The following is a 19455-nucleotide window of genomic DNA, read 5'->3' as shown; positions in this document are numbered from 1 at the left end:
TGCTTCCACCATTTGTCCCAGGGTTCTATCCGTCCTTTTTTTCTTCTTCTTAATATGTTTAAATTTAATAACTTTATTATATTTTACTTTATTTTACTTTATCTTCTTTCTTCCTTCCTTCCTTCCTCCCACCGTCCCTCCCTCCCTCCTTTCTTTCTTTCCTTCTTTTCTTTCCTTCTTTCCTTCCTTCCTACTTCTACTAATTCTTTCTCTCTACTTTTTCTCCCTTTTATTCTGAGCCGTGTGGATGACAGGGTCTTGGTGCTGCAGCCAGGAGTCAGTGTTGTGCCTCTGAGGAGGGAGAGCCAACTTAGGACACTGGTCAACAAGAGACCTCCCAGCTCCACGTAATATCAAATGGCGAAAATCTCCCAGAGATCTCCATCTCAACACCAGCAACCAGCTTCACTCAACGACCAGCAAGCTACAGTGCTGGACACCCTATGCCAAACAACTAGGAAAACAGGAACACAACCCCACCCATTAACAGAGAGGCTGCCTAAAATCATAATAAGTCCACAGAAATCCCAAAACACACCACCAAACATGGACCTGCCCACCAGAAAGACAAAATCCAGCCTCATCCACCAGAACACACGCACTAGTACCCTCCACCAGGAAGCCTACACAACCCACTGAACCAACCTTAGCCACTGGGGATAGACACCAAAAACAACGGGAACTACGAACCTGCAGCCTGCAAAAAGGAGACCCCAAACACAGTAAGATAAGCAAAATGAAAAGACAGAAAAACACACAGCAGATGAAGGAGCAAGATAAAAACCCACCAGACCTAACAGATGAAGAGGAAATAAGCAGTCTACCTAAAAAAGAATTCAGAATAATGATAGTAAAGATGATGGAAAATCTTGGAAATAGAACAGACAAAATGCAAGAGACATTTAACAAGGACCTAGAAGAACTAAAGATGAAACAAACAACGATGAACAACACAATAAATGAAATGAAAAATACTCTAGATGGGATGAGTAGCAGAATAACTGAGGCAGAGAAACGGATAAGTGACCTGGAAGATAAAATAGTGGAAATAACTACTGCAGAGCAGAATAAAGAAAAAAGAATGAAAAGAACTGAGGACAGTCTCAGAGACCTCTGGGACAACATTAAATGCACCAACATTCGAATTATAGGGGTCCCAGAAAAAGAAGAGAAAAAGAAAGGGACTGAGAAAATATTTGAAGAGATTATAGTTGAAAACTTCCCTAATATGGGAAAGGAAATAGTTAATCAAGTCCAGGAAGCACAGAGAGTCCCATACAGGATAAATCCAAGGAGAAATATGCCAAGACACATATTAATCAAACTGTCAAAAATTAAATACAAAGAAAGCATATTAAAATTAGCAAGGGAAAAACAACAAATAACACACAAGGGAATCCCCATAAGGTTAACAGCTGATCTCTCAGCAGAAACACTGCAAGCCAGAAGGGACTGGCAGGACATATTTAAAGTGATGAAGGAGAAAAACCTGCAACCAAGATTACTCTACCCAGCAAGGATCTCATTCAGATTTGATGGAGAAATTAAAACCTTTACAGACAAGCAAAGGCTCTCGAGTTCAGCACCACCAAACCAGCTTTACAACAAATGCTAAAGGAACTTCTCTAGGCAAGAAACACAAGAGAAGGAAAAGACCTACAATAACGAACCCAAAAGAATTTAGAAAATGGGAATAGGAAAATACATATTGATAATTACGTTAAATGTAAACGGACTAAATGCTCCCACCAAAAGACACAGATTGGCTGAATGGATACAAAAACAAGACCCATATATATGCTGTCTACAAGAGACCCACTTCAGACCTAGAGACACATACAGACTGAAAGTAAGGGGATGGAGAGAGATATTCCATGCAAATGGAAACCAAAAGAAAGCTGGAGTAGCAGTTCTCATATGAGACAAAATAGACTTGAAAATAAAGACTATTACAAGAGACAAAGAAGGACACTACATAATGATCAAGGGATCGATCCAAGAAGAAGATATAAGAATTGTAAATATTTATGCACCCAACATAGGAGCACCTCAATACATAAGTCAAATACTAACAGCCATAAAAGGGGAAATCGACAGTAACACAATCATACTATGGGACTTTAACACCCCACTTTCACCAATGGACAGAGATCATCAAAACTGAAAATAAATAAGGAAACACAAGCTTTAAATGATACATTAAACAAGATGGACTTAATTGATATTTATAGGACATTCCATCCAAAAACAACAGAATACACATTTTTCTCAAGTGCTCATGGAACATTCTCCAGGATAGATCATATCTTGGGTCACAAATCAAGCCTTGGTAAATTTAAGAAAATTGAAATTGTATCAAGGATCTTTTCCAACCACAATGCTATGAGACTAGATATCAATAACAGGAAAAGATCTGTAAAAAATACAAACACATCGAGGCTAAACAATACACTACTTAATAACGAAGTGATCGCTGAAGAAATCAAAGAGGAACTAAAAAAATACCTAGAAACAAATGACAATGGAGACACGACGACCCAAAACCTATGGGATGCAGCAAAAGCAGTTCTAAGAGGGAAGTTTATAGCAATACAAGCCTACCTCAAGGAACAGGAAACATCTCGAATAAACAAACTAACCTTGCACCTAAAGCAATTAGAGAAAGAAGAACAAAAAAACCCCAAAGTTAGCAGAAGGAAAGAAATCATAAAAATCAGATCAGAAATAAATGAAAGAGAAATGAAGGAAATGATAGCAAAGATCAATAAAACTAAAAGCTGGTTCTTTGAGAAGATAAACGAAATAGATAAACCATTAGCCAGACACATCAAGAAAAAAAGGGAGAAGACTCAAATCAATAGAATTAGAAATGAAAAAGGAGAAGTAAAAACTGACACTGCAGAAATACAAAAGATCATGAGAGATTACTACAAGCAACTCTATGCCAATAAAATGGACAACCTGGAAGAAACGGACAATTTCTTAGAAATGCACAACCTGCCAAGACTGAATCAAGAAGAAATACAAAATATGAACAGACCAACCACAAGCACTGAAATTGAAACTGTGGTTAAAAATCTTCCAACAAACAAAAGCCCAGGACCAGATGGCTTCACAGGCGAATTCTATCAAACATTTAGAGAAGAGCTAACACCTATCCTTCTCAAACTCTTCCGAAATATAGCAGAGGGAGGAACACTCCCAAACTCATTCTACGAGGCCACCATCACCTTGATACCTAAACCAGACAAGGATGTCACAAAGAAGGAAAACTACAGGCCAATATCACTGATCAACATAGATGCAAACATCCTCAACAAAATACTAGCAAACAGAATCCAACAGCACATTAAAAGGATAATACACCATGATCAAGTGGGGTTTATTCCAGGAATGCAAGGATTCTTCAATATATGCAAATCAATCAATGTGATAAACCATATTAACAAACTGAAGGAGAAAAACCATATGATCATCTCAACAGATGCAGAGAAAGCTTTTGAAAAATTCAACACCCATTTATGATAAAAACCCTGCAGAAAGTAGGCATAGAGGGAAATTTCCTCAACATAATAAAGGCCATATATGACAAACCCGCAGCCAACATCATCCTCAATGGTGAAAAACTGAAACCATTTCCACTAAGATCAGGAATAAGACTAGGTTGTCCACTCTCACCACTCTTATTCAACATAGTTTTGGAAGTTTTAGCCACAGCAATCAGAGAAGAAAAGAAAATAAAAGGAATCCAAATCGGAAAAGAAGAAGTAAAGCTGTCACTGTTTGCAGATGACATGATACTATACATAGAGAATCCTAAAGATGCTACCAGAAAACTACTAGAGCTAATCAATGAATCTGGTAAATTTGCAGGATACAAAATTAATGCACAGAAATCTCTGGCATTCCTATACACTAATGATGAAAAATCTGAACGTGAAATCAAGAAAACACTCCCATTTACCACTGCAACAAAAAAATAAAATATCTAGGAATAAACCTACCAAAGGAGACAAAAGACCTGTATGCAGAAAATTATAAGACACTGATGAAAGAAATTAAAGATGATACAAATAGATGGAGAGATATACCATGTTCTTGGATTGGAAGAATCAACATTGTGAAAATGACTCTACTACCCAAAGCAATCTACAGATTCAATGCAATCCCTATCAAACTACCACTGGCATTTTTCACAGAACTGGAACAAAAAATTTCACCATCTGTATGGAAACACAGAAGACCCCGAATAGCCAAAGCAATCTTGAGAACGAAAAATGGAGCTGCAGGAATCAGGCTTCCTTACTTCAGACTATACTACAAAGCTACAGTAATCAAGACAGCATGGTACTGGCACAAAAACAGAAAGATAGATCAATGGAACAGGATAGAAAGCCCAGATATAAACCCACACACATATGGTCACCTTATCTTTGATAAAGGAGGCAGGAATGTACAGTGGAGAAAGGACAGCCTCTTCAATAAGTGGTGCTGGGAAAACTGGACAGGTATGAGATTAGATCACTCCCTAACACCATACACAAAAATAAGCTCAAAATGGATTAAAGATCTAAATGTAAGGCCAGAAACTATCAAACTCTTAGAGGAAAACATAGGCAGAACACTCTGACATAAATCACAGCAAGATCCTTTTTGACCCACCTCCTAGAGAAATGGAAATAAAAACAAAAATAAACAAATGGGACCTAATGAAACTTAAAAGCTTTTGCACAGCAAAGGAAACCATAAACAAGACCAAAAGACAACCCTCAGAATGGGAGAAAATATTTGCAAATGAAGCAACTGACAAAGGATTAATTTCCAAAATTTACAAGCAGCTCATATAGCTCAATAACAAAAAAACAAACAACCCAATCCAAAAATGGGCAGAAGACCTAAATAGACATTTCTCCAAAGAAGATATACAGACTGCCAACAAACACATGAAAGGATGCTCAACATCATTAATCATTAGAGAAATGCAAATCAAAACTACAATGAGATATCATCTCACACCAGTCAGAATGGCCATCCTCAAAACTAGGAACAATAAATGCTGGAGAGGGTGTGGAGAAAAGGTAACACTCTTGCACTGCTGGTGGGAATGTGAATTGGTACAGCCACTATGGAGAACAGTATGGAGGTTCCTTAAAAAACTACAAATAGAACTACCATATGACCTAGCAATCCCACTACTGGGCATATACCCTGAGAAAACCATAATTCAAAAAGAGTCATGTACTAAAATGTTCATTGCAGCTCTATTTACAACAGCCCGGAGATGGAAACAACCTAAGTGCCCATCATCGGATGAATGGATAAAGAAGACGTGGCACATATACACAATGGAATATTACTCAGCCATAAAAAGAAACGAAACTGAGCTATTTGTAATGAGGTGGATAGACCTAGAGTCTGTCATACAGAGTGAAGTCAGTCAGAAAGAGAAAGAGAAATACCGTATGCTAACACATATATATGGAATTTCAGGGAAAAAAATGTCATGAAGAACCTAGGGGTAAGACAGGAATAAAGACACAGACCTACTAGAGAACGGACTTGAGGATATGGGGAGGGGGACGGGTGAGCTGTGACAAAGCGAGAGAGAGGCATGGACATATACCAAACGTAAGGTAGATAGCTAGTGGGAAGCAGCCGCATGGCACAGGGAGATCAGCTCGGTGCTTTGTGACTGCCTGGAGGGGTTGGATAGGGAGGGTGGGAGGGAGGGAGACGCAAGAGGGAAGAGATATGGGAACATATGTATAACTGATTCACTTTGTTATAAAGCAGAAACTAACACACCATTGTAAAGCAATTATACCCCAATAAAGATGCTAAAAAAATAAATAAATAAATAGACACGTCAAATTTCAAAAAAAAAAAAAGTCAACACCCATTTATGATAAAAACTCTCCAGAAAGTGGGCAGAGAGGGAGCCTACCTCAACATAATAAAGGTCATATATGACAAAACCACAGCAAACATCACTCTCAGTGGTGAAAAGTTGACAGCATTTCCTCTAAGATCAGAAACAAGACAAGGCTGTCCACTCTTGCCACTTTTATTCAACATAGTTTTGGAAGTCCTAGCCATGGCTATCAGAGAAGAAAAAGAAATAAAAGGAGTCCACATTGGAAAAGAAAGTTAAACGGTCACTGTTTGCTGATGACATGATACTATACATAAAAAATCCTAAAGAGGTTACCAGAAAACTCCTAGAGCCTATCAATGAATCTGGTAAAGTTGCAGGATACAAAATTAATACACAGAAATCTCTTGCATTTCTTAAGAATGGAATATCAGAAACAGAAATTAAGGAAACAATCCCACTTATCGTTGCAATAAAAAAGAATAAAATACCTAGGAATAAACCTACCTAAGGAGGCAAAAGACCTGTACCCTGAAAACTGTAAGACACAGATGAACAAAACTGAAGCTGACACAAACAGGTGGAAAGATACACCATGTTCTTGGATTGGAAGAATCAATATTGTCAAAATGAATATACTACCCAAGGCAATCTACAGATTCAACCCAATTGCTATTAAATTACCAATGGTATGTTTCACAGAATTAGAACAACAACAAAAAAATCTTAAAATTTGTATGGAAACACATAAGACCCCGAATGGCCAAAGCAATCCTGAGAAAGAAAAATGGAGCTGGAAGAATCAGACTCCCTGTCCTCAGACTGTACTACAAAGCTACAGTAATCAAGACAATATGGTAGTGGCACCAAAAACAGCAATACAGATCAATGGAACAGGATAGAAAGCACAGAAATCAACCCATGCTCCTATGGTCAATTAATCTATGACAAAGGAGGCAAGACTATATGATGGAGAAAAGACAGTCTCTTCAATAAGTGGTGCTGGGAAAACTGAACAGCTACATGTCAAAGAATGAAATTAGAACACTCCCTAACCCCATACACAAAAATAAACTCAAAATGGATTAAAGACCTAAATGTAAGACCAGATACTATAAAACTCTTAGAGGAAAACATAGGAAGAACATGCTTGGAAGAAATGCTTGGACAGCAATATCTTTTTGGATCCACTTCCTAGTGTAATGAAAATAACAACAAAAATAAACAAATGGGACCTAACTAAATTTAAAAGCTTTTGCACAGCAAAGGAAACCATAAACAAAACAAAAAAAACCCATTTTCTCCCACAGAATGGGAGAAAATATTTGCAATCAAAGTGACTGACAAGGGGTTAATCTGCAAAATATACAAACAGCGCATGCAGCTCAATATCAAAAAAACAACAGAATAAAAAAATGAGAAAACCTAAATAGATATTTCTTCAAAAAGACATACAGATGGCCAAAAAGCACATGAAAGGATGTTCAACATCGCTAATTAGAGAAATGCACATCAGATTACAATGAGGTATCATCTCACACTGGTCAGAATGGCCATCATGAAAAAGTTTACAAACAATAAATGCTGGAGGGGTTGTGGAGAAAAGGGAACCCTCTTGCATTGTTGGTGGGAATGTAAACTGATACAGCCACTGTGGAGAACAGTATGGAGGTTCCTTGTAAAACTACAAATAGAGCTGCCATATGAGCCAGCAACCCCACTCCCAGGTATGTGTCCTCAGAAAACTATCGTTCAAAAAGATGCATGTGCCCCCGTGTTCACAGCAGCACCACTTACAATAGCCAACACATGGAAACAACCTAAATGTCCATCGACAGAGGAGTGGATAAAGAAGATGTGGCACATATATACAACAGAGTATTACTCAGCAGAAAAAGGAATGAAATAATGCCATCTGCAGCAACATGATGCACCTAGAGATTATAGACTATACTTACTAAGTGAAGCAAGTCACACAGAAAAAGACAAATATCATATGATATCACTTATATACGGAATCTAAAAAAAATGATACAAATGAACCTATTTATAAAACAGGAACAAGACTCACAGACTTCGAAACAAACTTATGGTTACCAAAGGGGAAAGGTGGGGGAAAGGATAAATTAGTAGGAGTTTGGGATTGACATATACACACTACTATATATAAAACAGATAATCAACAAGGACCTACTGTAGAGCACAGGGAACTCTACTCAATACTCTGTAATGACCTGTATGGGAACAGAATCTGAGAAAGAATGGATAGATGTATATGTATAACTGACTCACTTTGCTGCACACCTGAGACTAACATGTGGTAAGTCAACTGTACTCCAATATAAAATAAAAAATCAAAAAACATTTAATAATATATTTTAGTTAACCTAACAGATCCAACCTACTGTTTTAAGAACATAAAGAATCATCAAGGAGATATTTCGTATTATTAAACACGAAGTCTGAAACCACGTACTTCCTTTAACACCACAGCACTCAGACCGGCTGCACTCCAGCACAGCTCCAGACAGCAGCGTGTGGGCGACTGTGTACACACCTACACGCGCAGACACGCGTGTCCGTGAACGTGCACAGAGACGCTCTGGGCTTAGCGGCGATGATGGTGGTGGTAAGGAGGATGACGGCTATGGTAAGGGAGCTCTTCCTAAGTGCCAGGTATTGAGCCAAGTGCTTCCCGTGCACTAACCCCATCCGTTGTCCCTTACTGGGGAGGAGCTACCGTCACACCCACTTCAGCGGGGCTGCTCGGAGGGGCAGAGCCAGGGTGTGAGCCCGGGAGTCCAGTCCCAGCACACCCATCTCGCAGGGACCGCTCAGTACCCTGAGGCCAGCAGGCTGTGGCTTTTCTCACAGGGACCCTGGATCCTGCAACGGCACAGGCAGCTGGGCCTCCGAGAGCAGAGCTGGCCCCTCTCAGGCCGGGGTCCTGTCTCCACTGAGTCCCTGGGGAACAGCCCTCCCTAGTGGGGCCCCAGAGCCACAGATGGTGCTAGAAACCAGGCAGGGCAGTCACCGCTGCGTGGCCAGGAGTGAGGCGCGGGTGGATGGCGGAGGGGAGTGCGGGCAGACTCCTCGGGACTGTCAACCAGACCCGCCCCCGCCCGGGCCTCCTCGGCCTGTCCTGCAGGAGACACAGCACAGGCGCTGGTGGCCACGGGGGCAGCACGCGGCCAGGCCTGGTGCCCCGGGACTCTCCTTCCTAGGGGCTGAGAACAGCTGCAGCCCGTGTGTGCCCATCCTGCGCCTCGCGGGCCCACTCCCGCCACACACCAGTGGCTTCGCTGAGAAGCCGCCTCTACCGTCAGCCAGTTGATATCCTCACTCAAGAGATGCTCTTTGACGTTGTGTGTTTTTCAGGATCTTGTGCTTTTGCTAGAAATTTTTGGACATGAACTTGTCTGGAGCTAAATAAGTATTCCTTCTGCCTGTCTCATCTGACTGGAGATCCTGCCCTGCCCCCACTAGGGCTTCCCCCCTCTGCATGCCAACCCCACACTGCACCCCGAAAGGCCAGTGGGAGCAGTGGAAAGGTCTCCCGACTGCCGGCCCAGAGCCTGGACTCCGCCCTGCGTGCCCTGCCGACCCCGCCCCTGCTTTCACTGCCGAGCCCCTCACCTGATCCACGCTCCACCAGGGCCGCGTGAGCCCGCAGAAGGGCCTCCCCTGGTTGACTCGCATTCCTATCTTACACACGGGTACACTGAGGCCAGGAGGGGTCACGGGAAGTGGCTCCTGTCCTTCCCAAGTCCCCCGAGGGCAAAGGGAGGAGAGCTGCCGGGTTCCCAGTCAGTGTGAGATGCGGGGAGACGGCTGCTGGGGCCCGGGTGGGGCCCTGATCCCTGAGCACCTGCCGCTGTGGCAAGAAGGCCCTCCCCACCCCGAGGACCTCAGAGCATCCTCTCACCCGTCCTTTCCCGAAGGGCGGCAGGGGAGGGAATCACAAACGGCCGCCACCTGGCAACCAGACAAAAGGAGAACCAAGAAGCAGGCACAGGCCAAAGCCAGAGTCGGGAGGTCCCAGGCCCCGCAGTGGCCATGCGGCACAGGGTCAGGACCCCATGGTTGCGGTGCCACCGCGTGGCAGCGTCCAGCGGCTCAGGTGAAACTGGGCTGAGCGCCTCACGCTCGGCACTCGTGAGGACACACCGGCGCCCCGTTGTTCACTGCCCCCAGAACTCCTCCCTACATTGTGACCCACAGGCAAGCTGCCCCTCACCCTGGGGGCCGGGCAGGCTCTGTCCCCAGGCCCAGCCCCCGCTTGTGCTTCTAGGGCCTCAGAGCTGCAATGCCTCTCACGCCGCTGGCGTGCAACCCAGCACTCAGGTGACTCACCTGGTCTGCAGCTCCTCCTGTAAAACGGGCTGGGTCTCCACCCCCGGCCCACTCTGTCACGTGCGGCTCAGATGAGCTGAGGTTTGCAAACTCGACAGCATGTGGGTATGTGACAGATTTTGGGTTTTTGGCCGTGTGGCTTGCAGGATCTTAGCTCCCCGAGCACGGATGGAACCCGTGCCCCCTGCAGTGGAAGCGCAGAGTCCTAACCACTGGACCACCAGGGCAGTCCCCGTATGTGACAGATTAATGCTGCTCTGATGTTTCATTTTTTCTGAATGTTCCTAGGTCCATCCAAGACCCTCTGATTTCATGAGAAGAAAAGTATCATAGATACCCTCGTGACCCCCGGCCCCTGTAGGTTACAGAGTAACCGTTACCACTCCTCCTAAGATCCGGCTCCCAGTGAAAAGACACAAACATTCGAGCTTCCTGCACAACTGCCCCATCCTGAGCCCCCTCTCCTCCCGAGAGGGACTGTGGGAGGCGTGTGTGCGTGTGTCTAGTTACAGTTACTGTATTTGCTTTGCACAACTGTTTATACCCAAAGCTATGAAAGACGTAATAAAAAGAAAAACCTACGCTTTTAAAGCACCTCAAAAGCTCACCTTACCTTCCCTACGTTGTGACGCGTCCCTGGGGGCTGCCCCCCACCTCCTCCAGAGGCCCAGCACACACTTCCCCAGGCGGGACACGCCCCTGACACCTCTAGTGCTTCCCTGCCTGACGACACCGGCACTGGGGCCGAGGCCTGCAGAGGCCGGGCTGGGATGGGCCTCACCCCTCCAGGGCCCTGGAGCCACAGTGTGGCACTGAAGGGTTTTGGGGCCCTTTCCCAGGCCACACAGAGGGGCGCCCACACTGGGGAGAGAATACGAAGCTTCTGTCCAGCTCCGGGGACACCTCTGGCCATTGGGCAGCAGAAGGAGAGGCTAGGGATCCAGGGTGCCTCAACCCCTCCTCCCTGCCCACCCCGACGGCGGGCTCAGGCCACATACCAGGATGTCCAAACAGGCCGCCTTCAACAGGGTGATTTGGTCTGCGATGGTCAAGCCGGTGAAGCCTGGCAGACGTTTAGCAAACTCCACGATCTTAATAATGCACTTGGTAGCCAGTTCACTGAATTTGTCCCAGAGGCCCAGATCCAGTCGGACTCGATGGTCGGCACTGGAATTCTACGAAGGAGAGAAAACACCGTCAGGGGTAGTTGTGGGAAGCCAGGTGGAAGGCAGGGGACCGAACACGTTTCCCTCGAACGTGCTGACAGTTCACTCTTCACAGGGAGCCTCCGGAAGGTGGGGGAGAGGTGACCTTTTAGCTTAGCGTCATTTTTAAAAAATGCTCAAAATCTTATCCCTGTGCTGCTGGGTAATCAACTACCAGATGCGGGAAGCTCTGTCCAGCGACCACTCCAGCCAGTAACCCAGATGGACTCATGGCTCTGCCACCTCAGGAGAGCCGAGACGAGCCGTGGGAAGAGAGCCCTTCCTGAGATGCTGGATCCAACCATGCCTGACCCACACCAGGATTTTAGTTTTTAGTCTAAGTCGGTTTGAGTTTGGTTTCTATCACCTGCAACAGGAAGAATTCTAATTAACATTTCAGTTACAGCTTGAGATGGTTTAGGTGTGAGAGCTTCACGTTCTCCACCCAAAGAACGGTCACGATGTAGAGAAGGGGGCCCACCCCCACGGCCACCAACGCCTCCCACCTGGATTACTGTGACAGCTCCTCATGGGTGGCCCTCACTCTACCCTGACCTCCGCACGGTCTGTTCTTTTACCAGAGGAATAAAGGGATCCTTCAAAAACGCAAGTCAGAGCAAGTCACTGTGCTGCTCAACATCTGCAGTGATCTCTCACCTCACTCAGATGGAAAAGCAAAGTCCTCTCCGCGGCCTGCAAGGCCGGCCCGCTCTCTCGCGTCTCCCCCAGCTCCACAGGGCCCTGCTGTCCCCGGACCAGCGGGCGCGCCCCTCTCCCCGGCCTGCTCTGCCCGCAGACGCACTGCTCATTCCTTCCCGGCTGGGCAAACCTGAGCCCCCGCCCGACGACTCTGTGGACCCCACACCTGCTCTGTGGTCCCAGCCCGCAGCCCCCGACGCACACTCTCGTTTACTTCCTGCCTCACTGTCACTGCCGCGTCCTCAGTGTCCAGAACAGCGCCCGGTACACAGCAGGGGCTCAAAACGTTTGTTGAGTGAATGAGTGAGTGAATGAGGCTTCCATGAGTCCACGCTCGTGTAGGATGTCTCAGGGCAACCACCATGCGAGGACGAGGCTGCCCTGGGCCGGGGCCTCTGGCGGCCCCGGGGGGCGCCAGACGTGCAGCAACTGGCAAGGTCGAGGCTGGCGCTTGGGCCCCTGACATCCGGGGACACGTCCACGTAGTCTATAAAATGAGCTGTGTTTTTCTTGTTTTTTTATTTTTGCGGTACGCGGGCCTCTCACTGTCGTGGCCTCTCCCGTTGCGGAGCACAGGCTCTGGACGCGCAGGCCCAGTGGCCATGGCTCACGGGCCCAGCCGCTCCGCGGCACGTGGGATCTTCCCGGACTGGGGCACGAACCCGTGTCCCCTGCATCGGCAGGTGGACTCTCAACCACTGCGCCACCAGGGAAGCCCTGACCTGTGTTTTTAAGGTTGGCGGGGAAGCTGAAAGGGAAGTTTGCATACGGGGTGGCACAGAGGCCCTAAAACAGGTGGAGGCTGGCTGCCCCCTGGCGCTCCTGCGGAAAGGGCCAGCGTCCTGCCCGCCACTTCACCCCATCTGTCCCTAAGGACCTGGGGACACAGCACAGCCGGAGGAGCTTGAGCCCAAGCGTGTGGCCACTGCGTCTGTAATGCCTGGTTTGTGGGAAGATGACGCGGGAGGGGAGGGGCACAGAGGTGAGCGGACAGCAGGAAGTCATGTCACCGCAGCGCCCATCCTCTGCCCAGCCCAGCACGTGAACGGAGCCTCCATCAGCCTCGTACGAGGAGACTTCATCACGCACCGGGCCCGCCATCCTTCTATTAAAAATACTGCACAGCCGTCTTAACGGCATGTGAATCTAACTCACCACCATGCAAACCGAAGGGAAGAGGCGGTTGAGAAAACACAGAATAACCTGGCGTCTTATCATCCTGGTTGCTGGACTCACACGGCATGAGCTTAATGGCTTATACGCCATCCTCCAGCGCAGACAGTGCAGAGCTCGGCCCGTCTGGGGGGAGTGGAGGCGGTTAGGGGGGCCCTGGGTGGGGGCTGATCCCGAAACCAGGGGAGGAGAGAAAGGGAAAGGCTCGGGCTGGGAGGGGCCTCGCCGGCAGCTCAGGGGAGCGGAACACAGCAGAGGGGCAGAGGCAGCCGCTGCCCCCTGGCCCCCCGAGCACCGGCGAAGCCCAACCCCACCACGAGATCCAGTTAAAGGGCCACTTTGGTCAAGCAAACGGACGCCTTCCCGCTGCCGTGCGCTTCTCTGCTGCTTCTCTGACCGGCTACCTTCAGAACGAGGCCCGTAAATGGACTGGAATCGCGGTGTCTTTAAGCCCGTCTGTGGCAGCTGCAGGCACTACAGTGCTTCAGCCAGGGCTGCTTGTCCTTCTCAGCCAAGGAGGAAACGCAGAAAGCCTTAAAAGGGACGAGGAGCTAAGGTTCCCGGGGGTGGAACACCGGGGGCCCGGGTCCAGAGTCTCTGCCTGCCGACTGTCCTGAGAGGCTGATGTCCTTTCAAGCTCCACCTGCAGAATGCTCCCGGCGTCCACTGGGCATGCTCCTCCTGGAACAAGCCCTCCTCCGGGGCTCACCGGGAGCCAGGCCCTGCTCTAAGCGCTGTATGATGAACTCCCTCTAGTCCTCAGGACACCCGCACCTGGCAGCTGCGTCAGTGCCCACCGGCCAGCGCAGAGGCAGCTCGTGCTGCAGCCCTGGGCCCACCCTCTTGGGGCACCACACGGCCTGAACTTTGTCTCCGGAAGCCTGTCCCCTGGTGAGAAACCCCAGAGGCTGAAAGGTGCTCGGCGTCGCCAGGACGAGGACGTGATGCGCGGGCCGGCGTCCACGGTCCACAGACACACGCCAACTGCCAGCTGGGCATGTCCATCCGCAGGAAGACGACACACAGAGGCCCCAACACACACGCTTCTAACCATGTGGCAACCGCCCTGCCACCGAGGGGGAGAGACAGGGATGGGGCAGGGGCGGGGCTCTGAGGGCCCCCAAGTGTTTCCTGGACGTCTGGCTAGAAGCGAGGGAGACGGTGCAGGACTTCCCTGAAGCTAATGTTTCAGGGGTGCTCCTGGACCCCTCCCCCACCAAGACACCTGGGCCAGGACAGGAGCTGGAGGGGACCCTCTGGACAGCCAGGGGGTCTCAGAATGCAGGGGCCTTGGTGGAGGGCAGGGTGTGGCCTGGGGGCACCAGCTGCAAGATGGAGGGTGTCCAGCGTTCCACATGCTAGATTCGGGGTGGCTTCGTGATCCTTTGGGTGGATCAAGGGCTTCTCACATCTCCACAGCCCCACCTCCCGAGCCCTCGGAGGGCAGCCCGTGTCCCGCAGGGCCTGTGAGGGGGTGCACAGCCGCACATGGCGGGAAGCAGGAGCAGACAGCCCAGGCTGGGCCGTGCCCCCGGGAGACTGCCTTGCTGTCCTAGCCACACTTAACGCTGCCAGGACTGGGCTTGTGGCTCCAAAAAATGACAAAGCATTCACACAGAGCCAGGAGGAGGAGACCTGTCCGTTCTGCACGTCTCCGGGCCAGAAACAGTACAGGGCGCGCCGGTATGCTTCCCTCATCTACCCTCCCCGGCAGCCCCACCAGGGAGTCACAGCTCCGACTCCTGTTACACAGATGACGAGCTGGGCTCCAGCGACGACGCCAAGGTCACGGAGCTCCCAAGCAGCACCGGCAAGATGTGAACCTGGGCCTAGGAAGCCCCAAAGCCCGGATGCCAGGGTCACGGTCGCCGAGGAAGCAGAGCAAACCCCCCCAGAGCTGGGCTGTGTACTCTTTGGAGAGTGCAGCGTCCACAGCCCCACCCTGGTCCTCAGAGTCCCCCCTGGCCCCCTTGCTTTTCAGGAAGGTCACTGGTCAGAAGCCTCGCCAAAGAGCCCGGCGCTGAGCCTGCAGGTGAGCACCCTGTCCAGGCCCAGGCGTGGGGGGTGGGTGCCAGCTTCCTGCCCTCCCCTCTCGTTCCTGGGTCCTGACCAGGGTCCCAAATCGACCCTAATGAGGAAGAAAAAGGAGCTACTCTTTCAACGATCTGTAGGCGGGCAGCTAGCTGCCTTTCTAATTCCTCCCTGCCCATTTATTCCAAAGCCACCTGACAGGGATGCCAGCCGGGCAAAGGCACCGAAGTCCCCTCGCAGTGGAAGCAGCTGCCCGTTGACAAGCTCCTTATGGAAAGCGCTCGCCCCGTGGCCAAGTGCCTGCAAAGGATGTGTCCTGGCTGCTGCTCTTCGTTCACACCCGCGCCTACTTCCCGAAAGGACTGCGAGCTGCTTACAATAAAAACAGAGCTAGATCTGTGCGCAGAGAGAAGGGCTGGAGGAAGCAGCAGCGCCTGCAGGGCGTCAGGCCGCCCCGTGGTTAGGGATCGTCCCCTGGAGACGGGACGGGAACGGCCACTTTCCCTGCTGGATCCAAAGAGGCGCAGAAAGCCCTGCAAAGCGCTTAGGACTAAGGGCCCTCACTGGGGACCGAGGGGGCAGGGAAGGGGCGCTGGTGGCTCTCGGGGAAGCCCCTGCCTGGGGCTGGGAGCAGACCCTGAGACTAGGATTCCAACGCGAGCAGCTTATGTGGGCAGAGGTCCTGGGAAGCACTGGGAGAGGACTGGGGAAGGGCCGTGGGCACCGGGCTCCACCTTGTTGGAGAGCTTTGGGAGCCGTCGGGCCGGGGCTGCTCCCAGGAGTGTCGACCCCGCCCCCCTCTGCCCCACCGTGTGAAGCACGCTGCCCCACAGGCGCAAAAAGCCTCGAGGAAGCGTCGTGGGGCTGCAGGATGAGCCACAGGGATGCGGGATGCGGGATGCCAGCAGCGGCCCCACTGGCCTGGAAGCAGGTGAAATCAGACCTCGGGCACAAAGAGAATCCAGAAGGAGAGGCTCTCGGATTCCGCCAGGAGGCCTGGGGGAGGGAAGGTGGGGAAGGGCCCAGAGAGGCCGACCAGAGTCCCTGGCTGTGCTGACCCGCAGAGGGACGACGGTCCCGAGGGGGCGCTTTGGTCCCAGGCTGCACCAGGGCGTGTGTACTTCTGTTTGCCCTGCCCTCCTCCAGACCAGAGTGGCGGCCACTTCACCTGGTGACCAGGTGAGGCAGAGTCTGGGACACGGACGAGGCCACCCTGACACCCCAACCCGGGGAAGAGAGCCGGGGCCCCCGGAGGGCAGCAAATGACCCCACGGGTTGTCTCTCACCGCGGGACCTGGCTTACAAGTTTCCACCTCCAAGAAGCCCTCCCTGCTGGGACTGTTCTCTTTTATTCTGTCTTCTGGAGGGAAAGTTGATTTATCCCTGGGTAACAGACCCGTCCTCCTAGCTAGACGCCTGGTGTCCCCCGTCTCCACCCTCCTGAGACACGGTGTACCGTGTGGGGTTAGAAGAGCTGCCCCGGAGTCAGACTGCCCACGTCCAAGGACACCCGCTGGCTACGGGGCATGGGGAAAGTGACTTATTCCTCTGTCATACGGGGCGCTGCACCCGCCTCGCGTTGCCTCCGTAAGGAGTAAAAGAATTCACACAGCGAGAGTATGTAGCGCGGCCCCTGGTACGGAGGAAACGCTCAGTGAGTACCGGCTGTAATAATGATGACCGTAACAACAATAAAGACTCCTGATCACTAACCGCTGACTTCTCTCCACCACTTCAGACTGAAATTCAAAAACGAGGCCGAGGGAAGTGAAGTAACGCGCACACGGTCGCACGGCTGGTTGGCGGCAGAGCAGGATTTAAACCACATTCATTCCTAGCACCCCTGCTCCTGACTCACGGCGTCATCCGCCACCCAGGTCTCCGGGCCTGCCTTCCCTCGCAGGCCGACCTCAAGGCTCCCGATGCCGCCCCGTCCTGTGTCTGCTCTGGGCGCCCCTGTGCGCAAAGGGGACTCGTCCGCTGAGTCAACAGCAGGCCAGGTCAGCAGCTTCACAGACTGGCCAGCGTCTCTCCTTGTTCCTGACACCAGGGCCTGGGGGCCCAGAAAATCGTCCTGGGCCCCGCTACTCGAAGTACGCTCGTGGCCTTTGCTACTCAGAGTGTGGTCTGCAGACCAGCAGCACCTGGGAGCCTGTGAGCAACGCCCGCCCACACGTGCTGAACCAGAACCTGCATTTTAATGGCTGCCAGGTGCTTTGTAAGCTGGCGGAGGACTGGGGAGCAAGCTCTAGGTTCTTCTTCTCCGGACAGCTCAGCCAGGGGACTTGCGGCTAAGTCCAGCGCCAGCTCTTTAGAAGCTGGTGCCACCCACCGTGCAGCCTCGGTGCCCCACTTGCTGTTCTTAGGCCCCGCCCGCATCATCATTTCACCTTTTTATCCCCATGACCTTCCCTACTATTCTTTTTCTAGCACGTCTCAAACCAGCAAACACTGCAATGCCTGGATTTTTAAAAAGCGCGTCTACCAGCATCTCGGGCGGGCAACGTGAGCCACTGAAGAGGCCAGAACAACATTGTACTTGCACTCACTCATTCAGTCGACAAATATTATTGAACGCCACATGCTGGGAATACACGTCAGCGCACAAAACACATGCAAAAGCCACTAAAAAATTCAAGTACCTAAAGACATCTCCACCAGCACATCCAGACCAGCCGAAAGGGCCTCCTGCCTTGTGACCTCACCTGTCCCCCACCCCCTTCTCTTCACTTCTCCCTCAGCGAGGCCATTCCCAGGGGAGCACAGGGAGCAGAGAGGGATCTCCCAGCTCGGTCCCCCTTCGCTTTCCCGGTCCCCACCCCCAAACCTTCTGTGGGGCCAGACCCTGGGCGGCGTAGGCCCAGTCCCCCGGGCGGGCTCTTCCAGCTGGAGCGGGGACCGTGAAAGGCTCAGCCCGGCCCTCCGTCCCCGCTAGGCTCTGCACCGGCGTCCGCCGCCGGGACCCCCGGCCGCCTCCCCGGCCCTCCTCGGCCCCTTCACGCGGCTGTGCGTCCCCGCGAGCAGCAGCCACGGTTCACTCACCCTGGCCCGGAGCCTCGCACGTGCCCAACCTGTGCGTCCTGACCGAGCGGGAGGAAACAGCCACCCTACTCAGCGGTTGCTGCGACCCCGGCCCGGACGACCGGCCGCGGCGTCTCCTTCCTCGGCCTGGGCCTGCCAGGGTCGGGGCGGGGAGAGTGCGCACGTGCGCCTGCGTGCGAGCGTGAGTGCGAGTGCGCGTGCGCGGCGGGGTGGGCGGGGCCTCTCACCGTGGTGTACTTGCCCAGCTGGCAGAGCGAGGGGAAGGTTTCCTGGTGGGCTTTCCGGATCTTCTCCGTGAGATCGTCCAGCTCGGCCGTCATTTCGTAGCTCTCCGTGCATTCCTGCTTCGAAGGCTCCTTCTTTTTCTTGTTTCTGTCATTCCTGACCGCTGCAGACAAGAGAGCAGACAGACCAGGGTCATTCGTGGCCAGGGCTGCGCTACCCGATGCTGCCTGGGAAGGGATGGGGGTCGGGGGGAGGAGATCCGACCAGCACATCTCCCGAGGCGAGGCGGTGGCTGCCGGCGGACTTGTCTGTCTGCGCTGCAGCCGCCAGCTGGTTCCTAAGGAGAGCTCAGCTCACCCAGAGGGCCTAGAGCCTGTTTGTTCGGAGGGAACTTCCTATCTGGACTCGTTCCTGGAAGAATTTTTCCGGGCAGGTTCCCCGCAGTTCCACAGGGGATGGCCTGAAAGGCGCTCCAGGGAAACCCCTTTTTCCTGGGAGACACGTCCCAGAATGGAGCCAGGGATTCCTAGCTGGGCCTTTCGGTTCATTTTTTTGCTTTTCAGTTTTCTGAATTAACTGGCAACTTTTTTTTTTTTTTTTTGGCCCCAGCTTGTGGGATCTTAGTTCCCCCACCAGGGATCGAACCTGGGCCCTCAGCAGTGAGAGCACAGAGTCCTAATCACTGGACCACCAGGGAATTCCCTTAACTGGCACTTTCGAAGAAATTCATCTCCAAGGGTATGGGATTTGGGGTGTTGTCCCTTCATGTTTTTCTGCTTCCTAAACTTTCTGTATTAGTCATACAGTCTTTTATTACTTACAGTTTTAGAAAGTAATAATCTATGCATCATGAGC

The 19455-nt window shown here is 51.1% G+C and overlaps 1 protein-coding gene across 2 annotated transcripts in view; it reads right to left on the bottom strand.

Moving 5' to 3' along the window:
* The window catches only part of RARB (retinoic acid receptor beta), a 185576-nt gene that overhangs the window by 14266 nt on the left and 151855 nt on the right, over positions 1-19455 (bottom strand). For both annotated transcript variants that reach the window (XM_060011566.1, XM_060011565.1), the window contains exons 4-5: positions 18603-18763; positions 11224-11400 (exon numbers count right to left, since the gene is read on the bottom strand). In XM_060011566.1, coding sequence (XP_059867549.1) covers positions 11224-11400; positions 18603-18763 — 338 coding nt within the window. The remainder of the gene's footprint in view (positions 1-11223; positions 11401-18602; positions 18764-19455) is intronic.

This window comes from Delphinus delphis, chromosome 4 (assembly GCF_949987515.2).
Source record: "Delphinus delphis chromosome 4, mDelDel1.2, whole genome shotgun sequence".
Taxonomy (NCBI): Eukaryota; Metazoa; Chordata; class Mammalia; order Artiodactyla; family Delphinidae; genus Delphinus; species Delphinus delphis.
This window is presented reverse-complemented; position numbering and strand designations above follow the sequence as displayed.